Source organism: Artemia franciscana, chromosome 13, assembly GCF_032884065.1.
Source record: "Artemia franciscana chromosome 13, ASM3288406v1, whole genome shotgun sequence".
Lineage (NCBI taxonomy): Eukaryota > Metazoa > Arthropoda > Branchiopoda > Anostraca > Artemiidae > Artemia > Artemia franciscana.
Window position 1 is genome coordinate 8,048,639 of NC_088875.1, and position 13,610 is coordinate 8,062,248.

Here is a 13,610-nt window from a genome sequence, read left to right on the forward strand (position 1 = left end):
TAAGAGAATTCGTTATTTAATTTTGTTAACAAATAGCCTTAGCTTCTTAATGGTATCTAAATCTATATTTATATAATGGTTTCTATAAGCACACGAAGCTGGTCTTCTCAATAGTATCTATGGTTTCTATTTGGTATGTATACATATGGTAATCGATATGCAAACAAAAGGCTGACATCTTCAGTAATATATATGATAAACCTATAAAAAACGAAAGACGTACCTTCTCAATGGTATCTGGTCCAGCATTTTTTCTTTCACTGCTTCATTTTCGGTTAGCTGAAAAGAAGATTCACTAATAAATAAAACCCAGGACATACTAGAACAAATGATAAACCCTAGTAATGAAATGACTGATCGTATAACTCACACTATTACTGATGAAAAAGTGGTAGATGGCACTACTGGTGAATGATGACCTGTGAAAAAAGCGGAAAGTACTTTGAAATATAGCAGAAAAGTAAATGTCTTTCAAATTGACTTAAATAATGTGTCTTCTTTAGTCTTTAGTCACTTACTTCATGTTGGTGCCTTTGACTCATATGATTGTAGGAATATCTTTGTAGTTGGTTATCGAGACATCACACGTGCTAGCTTCAAAGTCCATAGCTTAGCACCAGAAATTTGGAATAATGTCCTGACTGGCATTCGAGAGCTGAGCAAATTCGTTTATTTAAGACAGATTAAAATATTTTTTTTGAAGAATGAGATATGATTACTTAGAATTTTTTGCAATATTTTGTCCTTTTTTTACGAAGAAGACTTTGAAAGAGACTATTTTGACATTTCTTCTTTTTCTTTTTGACTTATCTTTTTTTTAAGATTGATTACTCCGTTGAGAGTCAAAGGATTACACCGGTGATTATCAGACAATTTGTTGCCTTCCCTTACCGGTTCTTTTTTTTATAGCAATTTGTAAATAAATTAGTTCAGTTCATTTGAAGGAGAAAGTATCGGCTATCTTACGTACAAGTCGTGGGAAGACACGCATTGAGGAATTTTTCGAAGAGAAATGAGTAGACTGCCCGAGCATACGCAAAAATGGTCTAAATTATTATCGGGGTACTTACACCACCCAAACCAAAAATTGCTCGTAAAGTGTTTCAAATAATTGCTCTGCTAGGAGCTACCAGAAAACTGTTGGTGTAATTCTTGAGCAATGTGAAACCTTATTAAACATAATTGCACATTGATTTTGGGTCGGAAATTCTAAGAATAAAGATAGAACTTGCACAATACTTTATCTAATAAGTAAATTTTTGAGTTTAAAGTTTAGCATTAACATTTGTATTTATGGTTTTGTGGCTTTCATGTAAACAGCTGTCAAGGGCAAATGCAAAGTTTGCCAAGCTTGCCCTCAGGTACAAACATAAATAGACAACTCCACAACGTTTTAAGATGGAGTCTTCCTTTTATCATTCAGCTTCCATTCAGCCACAGCTTAGATACCAATATACAGTTATGAAAACTCGATTTATTTTTGGGACACAGTGCGCGGTAGCGATGCTAGCGGCTGGAGACAGGAAACTGGTATTGGTATCTAATTGGTAACAGGAAACTGGTATTGGTATCTAAGGTGTGTATGCAACAAAACAAAATTGCCTTCCTGCCTATGGTGTTGTAGTACAATCTACGCGTCGGAGCGCGGGCTTGGAGGAGGCGCCAAGTTCAGAACTCTGTATCAAAAGCTACTCATGGGCAAGATAGGAGTTTTCATAACTGTATTGGTATCTAAGCTGTGCATTCAGCTATCTATGTTTTACTTATATGGGTACTTACTGCGCTGCTAAATTTAGTGTCGATAACACCAGGAGCAACACAATTTACTCTGATGTTATATTTTGCACATTCATCGGCCATTGCTCGTGTTAGTCCAAGAAGGGCAGTTTTACTTATGGAATAAGGTCCAAGGCCCTGAAAATAAATAGACCTATGATGAAAATCAGAGCGTAGAAAAATAAAGTCCGACAAGGGATGAAGGGCAGTCCGAAAAATTAGTCCAAGAAGGGCGGTTTTACTTAAGGAATAAGGTCCAAGGCTCTGAAAATAAATAAATCTATGATGAAAATCAGAGTGTAGAAAAATAAAGTCCGAAAAATAGTCCAAGAAAGGCAGTTTTACTTATTGAATAAGGTCCAAGGCCCTGAAAATAAATAGACCTATGATGAAAATCAGAGTGTAGAAAAATAAAGTACGACAAGGGCAGAAGGGCAGTCCGAAAAATTAGTCCAAGAAGGGCAGTTTTACTTATGGAATAAGGTCCAAGGCTCTGAAAATAAATAAACCTATGATGAAAATCAGAGTGTAGAAAAATAAAGTCCGAAAAATTAGTCCAAGAAAGGCAGTTTTACTTATTGAATAAGGTCCAAGGCCCTGAAAATAAATAGACCTATGATGAAAATCAGAGTGTAGAAAAATAAAGTACGACAAGGGCAGAAGGGCAGTCCGAAAAATTAGTCCAAGAAGGGCAGTTTTACTTATTAAATAAGGTCCAAGGCCCTGAAAATAAATAGACCTATGACGAAAATCAGAGCGTAGAAAAATTAAGTCCGACAAGGGCAGAAGGGCAGTCCGAAAAATTGGTCCAAGAAGGGCAGTTTTACTTATGGAATAAGGTCCAAGACTCTTAAAATAAATAGACCTATGATGAAAATCAGAGCGAAGAAAAATAAAGTCCGACAAGGGCACTAGAGCAGTCCGAAAAATTAGTCCAAGAAGGGCAGTTTTACTTATGGAATAAGGTCCAAGGTCCTGAAAAAAAATAAATCTATGATGAAAATCAAAGCGTAGGAAAATAAAGTCCGAGAATACATATGTTGAAAATCAAAAAATTAATAGCTGCACTAGTTGCAGTCGATACAATTACTGGGCTATTATTTCTAGGATGTTTTGGTTTTTCATGTTCAAATCTAAATAGTTCAAATATAAATTACTTCATGTTCGAATCTAGGTCAAGTTTGTCTCTTGCTATTAAGTTTGCATTAAAAACCCTACAAAAATGGATTTAGATGGATTTACATGGATTAGTAGGCCTTAAATTTGCGAATTTTGTTTAAATGCCAATTATTTTGATTAGTAGGAATAGCAGATTATTTTATTACAGGCCAAATAGAAAAAGTCAATCAGATAAACATAAGTTATATTGTTGCTGTTTATGTCAGCGTACTAAATCAACCTTCTTCTTGTTTTATTTAGCATGTCAAACTTCATTTTCAGTTGAATAAAATTTTGGGTATGGATTCCCTTTAGTGAAATTGCACCAAAATTATGACATCCAAAACAAATAAATTTACTAAACTTTGGAAAAGATTTGAGGCTATACTGGGGTTTGATCCAGATCATTTCTTAGTTACAATAATCGCCCAAAAGATCAAGTGAGGCAACGTAATTTCTCATTCGATTTAAATAAAATAGGAAATTTAAAAATACTTCATATTAGTAGTTGTGCGCATTCAGCACCATTCCAGCGCTAGCTAAGTATTTTCTATTGTGTATAGAAAACAAACTGTCACTAGTCGATACTAACCGCCCAATCTGAATGGTTAAGCTTGCTAGTGGACGGAAAATTATCCGAAACAAATTTATTAAGCAAACTATCCTATGTATAAGGGAGGCTACCCCCACCCTTACCCCAAATAAAGACTCTACTAGGTAAAGTTAAACTGCTTGTATTTTTTTTTATCAAAATACTTCGGAAATGAAAGGGTTCATCTGCTTAATTCTTTTTTTTCATTTTGACTATTTTGTCTATTTTATTTTAATTTCGTTATTTTTGCTTAATTTTCGCAAATTTGCTTACCCCCTTAAAATTGTCAAAACTAGAAGTTAGAGAAGGCGAGGTTCTGTTTATTAAGTTTAACGTATAACAAAGGTACCTATAGTGCACCAGCGCTGCCTAATTACCTGACATTCACGCAACATAATGTGTGCTTACCTTAATATTGTTACTAGTGATAATCACCAAAAACATATTAATGTATAATAGTCTACGGATAAAACGTTTTTTGTGCTTTTTTTTCGTGAAACCGGCAAAGGTTTCCTAAATTCTCTCTTCAAATTTCCAAAGCATGACAGGCAACACTTTGCTTTGGTAAAAAATTTCTTACCTTTGCCGACACCTTTCTTGTTCGATCCCTGGTGGCTCTTTACCTTTGGCTCAAGTTTCAGTTTTCACTTGATTTGGGTTTTAATGTCATTGCTTACTTTATCTAACATTAAAGAAATTTTTTTTATTGATTTTACGAGAAAGACACATAAAAATTGTATTGCTTCACAGCATATGCAGCAGCATGTATCTGTACATTTTTTTTACAAAAAAATTGGCTCGTTATATTTATCTATATTTGTTGAATTTTGTAAAACTAGCACTTTACTGAAAACTACTACTAGGCTTCTACAACTACTACTACTAACAACTCACCGCAACTCCAGGTCAACTGAGGCCAACACAGTTACACACGCTCCTACTCCATCCGATTCTATTTAAAGCCTCCCTTTTCACACCCTACCAGGAAATTCTCATTTCCTTTAAATCTTTCTTTATGACATCCTCCCACCCGAGACGACGACGATCTGCTTTCTGTTTGGCCACCGACGGTTGGCCGAAAAGGACAATCTTCGGCAATCTGTCATCCTTTATCCGCAGAACGTCTCTAACCATCTCAACCTTTCTTTCATTATTGCCCTAGAAAGCGGGATTGAACCACATTTTTTATGCAATCTACTGTTTGAAATACAGTCAGTCAGCCGTGTACCCACAACAATCCGTAGCCAATTTCTCTGGAAAATATCTAGTAAATCTTCATCCGTTTTTCGGACCACCCATGCTTCAGAGCCATGTTGGACTACTGTCATCACTGTACCTTCCAATATTCTAATATTGATTTGCAGACTTATCTTCTAATTCTTCCAAACTTGTTTTAACTGTGAAAAAGACCCTGAACCTTGACTATTCTACTTTTAACATCTTCACTGCTCCCACCATCTTTACTAATAATACTACCAAGGTAAGTGAAGCTGCCCACCAGATCAATCTTTTTGTTACCAAAAGTTGCCTTTTCATCTTCACTCATTCCTAGCCTTAGTGACTTAGTATTCTTAACACCAATTTTCAGACCTACTCTAGCACCCTGAACTCACAAAACCTCTAAAAGTTCATTCATTTTGCTCACACTTTCATCTAGGATGAAATCATCGGCCTAATCTAATTCCAGGAGAGTTTTTCCTCCCCATTTGATTCCGTGGTCTCCCATCGCCTTTCCTGTGCTCCTTAAGACGAAGTCCATCAAAATGATCCATATAAAGGGGGATAGAACACAACTATGCTTAAATCCTGATTTAATGCAAAACCAGCTGCTAGCCTCATTTCCTATCTTAACCGCAGCAGTATTATTCTCGTACATAGCACTAATCACTTTAATGAATTTGTCTGGCATACCATATAAGGATAAGACCTTTGCTAAAGCTCTTCATTCAAAAGAATCAATTGCTTGCTCATAATCTATAGAACTGAGGAACAAATATGTTTGACAACTCAGGCAATTCTCAACACAAAACTAAAGCAACAAAGAAGGAATAGGAGCAAAATTTTTTTTTAAACCTGTCAGTGTCACAAACGCGTCATTGCCTCCTTATCAAATTGCACCCCTCCCCTCCTCCTCAAAAGAACACTCCAGATCTGCCTTTGCCATCAGTTGGCTTGGTACAGCGCAGGAACTTAATTTCTTTATAACCATTATCACTCTCCCACCCTCCCCGGTTATCGTTTGCCCTCTTCAACCGTTTCAACGATTTTTTTTTCACATCACTTTATTCGTTTTTCACAGGCCATTCTTTCAAATGTAATTTTATCACCACATAATGTAGAGGAATTCATTACATAAGCTTTTTTATTTACCCCAAAATTTTTTTTATCAACAATAAAAAGCTTTGTGAGTACTGCTCTTTAGGGACCTCCTTCAGGCCACTCAGCGTGTCCCCATATGGTAATAGGGGAACACCCTACAGATATGTAGGGTACCTCCATAGGAGGCACGGACCAAGGGGCGAACTTGTCCCTGGGGGGGGGTCCATAATAGAAACAGGAGCACCCTCGCCCGGTGCCATGAATACAGGTGGAGGAAGAAGAAAGCCCCCCAATGTAAACTCAATAGGGTCCACCGGCGTGTCCACACTTTCCATGAGTTACAAACATTCTCCCAGTAATGGGTTAAATTGCATGGTGATGCCTAACACCATCTTGGGAGGATCGTCTAAAGGAGGACAACTGCAGCAGGGCATAAGATCCGGATCTATGGGCAAAGGCCTCTACAAAGGGCTGCCTCGACCCTTTCGGGGTACCTGCAAGACTGGGAACCTTGCGGTCAACTCCCACTTGAGGAGTGGCGCCCCTTGAGAAAATTATAGCCTAGTAAACGACACAGCATTCGCACGGGATTCTGATTAATGGATAAATCTTCTGGGCTTGGTCTATTTTGACGAGTGTTTTTGGGCCAAAAACCTCTTCCTAGCTAATTTATCTAGGGCATGAATATATAATGAATGTAGGGCATGAATATATAATGAATCGGAGGTAATAGGCTTGGGACTGTCTATGCAGGATTTCGACTCTTGTTGAGAGAGGAGCATCACCAAGTGCTGAAAACCAAGTTGAGACCAAGATGGGCCCAGGATTACAAAGCCTCCATTCATACTGGAGGTCCCAGGGACTTCTTGCTGCCCGTTCTAAGCCGGCTTAAGTGCTTCGGTGTAGACTTGAGAAGATATGTTGATCCCCGTCCTGAACAGGTAACCGGGATCATTGCTTTTCCTGAGGCCAAAACAATTTCAATGATTTAAAGAACATGAAAATTGGAACTTGGAATGTTACGACGATAAAAAATGACTACCGTATCGACATTTTGACTGACGAATTCGGACGATTCGAACTGGACCTATTAGGGGTTTCAGAAACTCGTATCCCAGGGACAGAAAGCATAAAATAGGTGATATAGAATTTGTTTACTCAGGCAGGAAGGATGGGGTATTTAGACAGGGAGTAGGGCTCATGATGAATAAGGAAGCTGCTAAGTCTTGTTTAGGCTGGGAAGGTATTAATAATAGAATAATAATTGTTCATTTTATGACTAAAAAGTTCAGGGTATCAGTTATAGTAGTATATGCCCCTGTTAAACCGACTGACGGAGATACTAGTGACCCAGATGAAATTTACTAACAGTTACAGGAGCAAATAGACAAGGTCCAAGGTAGAAAAATGGTGTTTTTACTAGGAGATAAATGCCCAGATCGGTAAAAATAGGGATAGATGGTATCCTGGCTTAAGTAAATTTGATGTAGGAAAAGAAAACAGTAATGGCTACAGACTTTTGCCATTTTGTAGGTATAACAATTTAGTTATAACCAATATGGTGTTTGTACATAAAATGGCCCATAAGTTGAAATGGTACTCACCTGATGGCAAGACAGTAAACCTTACTGATTATGTTATAGTAAACCGAAGACTGGAAGGAACAATACAAAATACCAGGATAAAATAGGAGTTCTGTTATTGATGTTAAAAGTAAAGATCACCATCTAGTAGTGTCTAGGGTTAATTTAAAGCAGAAATTTCGGAAGGGTAAATACCTCCCGGGAAGTTATGACGCTGGTAGACTCCAGGATGAGAATTTGAGAGAAACTTTCAAGGAACAGTTGAATACTAGACTTGAGAGTTTAAAATTTGACAATGTGGAAGATGGTTAGAATAATTTTAGAAAAACAATTTGTGAAGTTGCTGATGGTGTTTTAGGGAAGAAATTTAAGACTGCAGCTAGAAATACAAGTGAAAAAGCTTTATGTTTAATAGAGAAGAGAAGGGGTTTGTACAAGAATTATCTGAGTGATAGATCACATGAAAACAAAAGGAACGTAAAGAAAGTGAAGAAAGCATTAAAATATGAGCTAAGGAGGTGTGAAGTAGAGGCCCTGCATAAAATTGCCAAGGATCTGGAAGATGCAGCTAGACGGCATAATAATAAAATATTGTACTGGCGTGTTAATAAATTGAGAGAGAGTAGTAAATCTGGACTTGTCCCAATTAAAAATATTAAAGACAGGAACGGAGCCAGAATTAGTGAATAGAAAAAAGTTAAAGAGAAATGGGAGGAACATTTTGAGAATGTGCTAAACCGGGATAGAGTTGCAGGAAAATATATAGAGGAAAACAAAAAAGTTCGTGATAAATTGGATGTGAAGGAGGATTTATTTTGTGAGGAGGAATTAGCAACAGTACTGAAAGCATTTAAAAAAAAAAACAGGTTAAAAGCAGCTTTTTTAAAAAAAAAAAAAGCAGGGTTTAATCCAGGTACTGATAGTGTGGTAAATGAGTTTCTGAAATATGGTAGCACTGAGGTTAGAAATAAGCTACTAAAGATTATGAATATAATTTTGAAAAAGGGAAAGTACCTAACGATTTTTAGAAAACCTTAATTAAACCAACGTATAAGAAAGGTGATAAAAGTGGGTGTCGTAATCATCAAGGCATTAGTCTGATCTCTGTAGGTAGCAAATTACTTAGTAATATGATACTTTTTAGTCTGAGAGATACTCTAGACAAAGTTTTAAGGGAAGAACAGTGCGGCTTAAGAAAAGGTGGAGCATGTGTCAACCAAATTTTCACTCTTAGGGTTATAATTGAGAAGTACCTTAGGTGTCAAACACCTTTGGTCCTCAGTTTTGTAGATTATGAGCAAGCGTTTGATTATGTTGATAGAAGAGCTTTAGCAAAGGTCTTATCCTTATACAGTATAAAAGACAAATACATACAAAAGATTATATCAGGATTACATACAAGATTACATACAAAAGATTGATCAGGTGGGCAGCTTCAGCGACCTTGGTAGTATTATTAGTAAAGACGGTGGAAACAGTGAAGAAGTTAAAAGTAGAATAACCAAGGCTCAGGGTGTTTTGTTACAGTTAAAAAAAGTTAGGAGGAATAGAAAGATAAGTCTGCAAACCAAGATTAAAATATTGGAAGGTACAGTGATGACAGTGGTCAAATATGGCTCTGAAGCATGGGCGCTCTGAAAAGCGGATGAAGATTTACTAGATGTTCACAAGAGAAATTGCCTACGGATTGTTCTGGGTACTCGGCTGACTGACCATATTTCAAACAGAAGGCTATACGAAAAATTATGGTTCGATCTCGCTTTCTTGGGCTATAATGAAAGAAAAGTTGAGATGGCTAGGACAGGTTCTGTGGATGAAGAATGACAGATTGCCGAAAATTATCCTTTTCAGCCAACTGTTTAGGGCTAAACTGAAAGCTGGTCGTCCTCGTCTGGGCTAGGACGATGTCATAGAGAGAGATTAAAAGGAAATGGGAACTTCCTGGGAGGGTGTAAAGAGGAAGGATTTGAATAGATTGGGATGTAGGAGGAGCGTGCATAGCTGGCCTCAGGGGCTTGGTGCTGCGGTGAGTTGTCAGCGATAGTAGCATCTATATAATGAGCCTGGAAATTCGTAATATGGTAATTGCTCAAGAAATAAATCCATTACATGATCCTTGCTTATTTACCTGCTTCATATAATATCTTATCTACTCAAGTAATAAATCAAAGATACTCACTGGCATCGCATGATACCCCGCTATGGAAGAGATGTAAACAATTGAACCTCCACCTCTTTTTTCCATGTGGGGTACAATTTCTTTAGTGAGGAGGAAGGCTGACTTGACATTAATGTCAAAGATTTTGTCCCAGGCTTCACCAGAGCACTAAAATTAACAAAACAAATTACTAATGAGGTACATATTTGTCTTTTTTCCTACAGTAAAAATAACACAGATAAAAAGTGTCTGCATAACAAACTACGAGCACTAAAGCATTTTAACTCTGTATATTAAAACAGATTTTATATTAAAGTTGTTAGAATAATTTGTTTTGAAGGAAATAAAAGTATTCTTGTATTTCAGTATTCTTGTTTTGTTTTTGTTTTTTATTTTATTTTTTTACTTTTTGTATTTTAATCACTAGAGTTTTGAGGACAACTCTACATTTTAGAGCTTATTAGAGTTCGAGAATGGGAAAAACGACAAAAACATTCAGAATAAAATTCTGGTTAGCTCCAATTTCTCTCGCGCAAATATGAGATAAATATTACACTTAATTCTTGCACAGTCTGAATTTCCATTTTAGACTGCCAGATTGTCAATAATTTTTACAGTAGATTTATAAATGAGAATTTTTTTAATCATTCCTTTAGCTCCCAGTTTTGTAGATTATGAAAAGGCATTGGATTCAGCCGATAGAAGAGCTTTAGTGAAGGTCCAAACCTTGCATAGTGTACCAGATAAGCAAACCTTTTCTAGAAAAGGATTTCACATTCCTCAAGGCCATACCCAGGGAGGGGGTTTAAACCCCATTCCTCGAAATTTTTGTCAGACTCGTAAAGACGTAACAAAATGCATATAAACAAATATTTGATGCGTTAAAAAAAATCCCCCCCCCCCCGCGAACATAAAATCCTGGCTACAGCCTTGTCATTACTTGATAGTCAGTTTTTGGCGTTTCTAAACACACCAAAACTTATTCTAATTTTAATCTACAGCAAACCATATAACAGCATGTATTTAAATTTAACATTCCTTAGAGCCATACTATCCCAAGAAAAAAGATGCTACGACCATTCTTGATGATCCTTCACCCAATAATATTTAAGAGTTGAGGATATGACCCAAATTCAACCTCGCCACATCTTTTCTGAAGGCGAAACCCTTGAGTTCCTGAGTATCTGCCACACGGCTTAAAAAGAACAATCTCTCAAGTTTGCAATAAATACGCTAATGAAGCGGTAAGGAAATGATAGCTATTTAAACTCGGGGAGGAGAGAGAATTTCAATATTATATCATTTATTTTGTGGCCTTTATATTATTCATTTATATTATTTTTATTTGAAGGCAAACAATAAAACAGCATTAACAAGGATATTTAGTGGAAACCGATTTGATTTTTTGGAGGGTTCTTTCGAAAATACAGTGGTTTTAGGGGTATCATATTTTCGCCAGTGTTGCAACGTCGAACCACAAAAATAAATAAGCAGAACTAACTCGTTAAACTTGACAGCGCTTTTTCTCCATAAAATTCGAACATTAACAATCTCTTGATTCTCAAGGACAAATACACCTTCAAAGGAAAACAACACCCTCTTAAGCCCAATGGTGTCATACGTTTTTCGCTTCTATGCGACCGGAATGTCCCTACGGGGTTTCATGCCCATAGGACAGATTCTTTGTAATAAATAATGCTTCGATGGAGGGGTGAGTTTGTTTTGATGGAGGGAAGAGCTTGTTTTGATGGAGGGGTGAGTTTGTTTTGATGGAGGGATGAGTTTATTTTGATGGAGAGATGAGTTTGTTTTGATGGAAGCTATTGTTGAATGAATAGCCCTGTTTACTTATAATAAATTACCAGGATTATAATTACCATAGCATTATCATATTATCATTACCAGCAACCAAATATACAAATCAGCAAGATTCTTTCCAGCCAGATTCATTCATCTTAAATTCAGTCAGCCAGACTAATATGGCACATAATCCTTTTCTTGCAGTATTCACTAAGAACAAGTACATTCTGACAATTTCAGAGTAACTGTGAACACGGAGAAATATTCTTTCAAGGAGTAAATTGAAGAAGGAGAGTCGATATACGTCGATACGATCGGTGGTAAATTTCGGTCGAATTTCGACCAAACTTCACAAACTTGAATTTTGTAACATTCACCTATTCCGAATTTACGTTTTGCTGTGTAAAAGTCTTGTTCATGGCCTCTTGTAGACTAACACAATAATAACAAAAGATTGGTACCTCTTAAATCCTCATTCAACACTGTTTGCAAATATTACGATCAATACAGTGACACTCGAATTCAAATAAAACAAGTCTTACATAAAAGCATTACACATTTTAAGAATCCCCCCCCAAAAAAACTTTCGATTTTCGGTATTTATTCTTTTTTAGTTTAGTAAATTTTAGTGCTTGTGGAACCAACTGAAAGCAAAATTATCTGGTCATGTTGCGTGGCCATTTTGTGACAAAATATTCATAAAAAAATTAAATAACGATTGATTTTGTAGATGGGTGTCATCTGGTATATAATAGGACAGGAGAAAATGGTACACACTGGGACATATCCGAATATTTTTAGTACATCCAGTTTGCCTAAGGAGCAATTTACAATACGCCCCTTTCTTTGACCCCCAAAATTTTACGAAACTAGGAAATATCTTATAGATTTTGACCAGAATTAAACCTTGTCTTACAAATATTTTACAACCCCGCAACATTCGACCTTTTTCTCTACCGGAAACAACAAAAATGATTGAAATCTATAGCCAACCACTTGAAAGAATCGATTGAAACTTTACACTACAGCTTCTCAGAGCCGTATCGCAACTACCACTTCAGCAAAGGGCATGGTGATACGAGTTTCGGGTCTATTGGCGAAAAAGATTTTTCCGCTATTTTTGGCCTCAGTTTTTTTTTTGGGGGGGGGGGGGGGCTGTTCCCCAGAAGTTCTTTTTGTATAATTATGTTCCTCCCAGCGCAAAGACTTGTAACTGTTATTTTCAAACCAATCTGGGATAAAAACTTTTTTGGCCCGTTTCCAGGCCGGGAAAAATTTTCGTCAAAAAAAAAAAAAAAAAACTATCGAATTACCCAAAACGTGACCAATGCAACCCAAACCATGGATAGACTAAAACGTAAAACAAATTTTTGCTACCCGCAAAAATTCATTAAACGCCAAACTCCTTGATCTTGGGTAGAAAATATTCCTATTCAAAAGATATTTGAAAATCCCCCCCCCCCAAAAAAAAATGACATACGCCGCCTGCTAAAGCCATGCCCAAGAAAAAAAAGATCTTACGAGCATCAATAAAATATATTAGTTAGACCGAAAACTTTTCAGACTATCCTTATATATTACAGTTTTCTTGCTATTATTTGTCAGGTTGACTTTAGATTCGTCAAATTATCATTAATATTTAACAATATAAAATAAAAAAAAATCAGCTTAAAAACTTACGTCTAGAAGATTACCAAAAAATGGGTTAACTGCAGCATTTGATACTAGAATATCTATTGCACCATGCTTCTTCAAGGTCTAAATCAAAAGAAAACATTACTAAATTAGAAAAAGAAAAGAAAATTTCAAAAAATTGAAAATTTTCAATTATAATGGAAGAACCGAGCGTCTAAATCAAGGTCTAAATAAAGAGAAAACATTATTTAATTATTAAAAACTTTATTTAATTTTTGAATAAAAATGGAAGGGTTGTGTTGAGGTTCTACCAAGGTATTCACGCTCGGTTCTTCCATTATAATTGAAAATAAAACATTATTTAATTAATAAAAAGATTATTAAATTAAAAAAAATTGAAAATTTAAATTACGTTATTTAATCTTAAAAAACTATACGAGATTGAAAACAGGAGTAAAATACATACTTTTATTTATTTTTCCTTTTTAATGGAACAATATCGTTTTATAAAATAAGGGGAAGCCGGAGGGCACAAATGATTAGGAAGTTCAAAGATTTTATACTTCAGCCCGCGGAACTGAGCACAAAT

At 36.1% G+C, this 13,610-nt stretch overlaps 1 protein-coding gene across 4 annotated transcripts in view; it reads right to left on the minus strand.

The window, feature by feature from the left end:
* Window positions 1-13,610, minus strand: part of LOC136034474 (dehydrogenase/reductase SDR family member 4-like) — a 41,746-nt gene that overhangs the window by 10,038 nt on the left and 18,098 nt on the right. For all 4 annotated transcript variants that reach the window (XM_065715681.1, XM_065715684.1, XM_065715683.1 and 1 more), the window contains exons 4-7: window positions 13,067-13,144; window positions 9,608-9,754; window positions 1,780-1,914; window positions 224-279 (exon numbers count right to left, since the gene is read on the minus strand). In XM_065715681.1, the coding sequence (XP_065571753.1) occupies window positions 224-279; window positions 1,780-1,914; window positions 9,608-9,754; window positions 13,067-13,144 (416 nt within the window). The remainder of the gene's footprint in view (window positions 1-223; window positions 280-1,779; window positions 1,915-9,607; window positions 9,755-13,066; window positions 13,145-13,610) is intronic.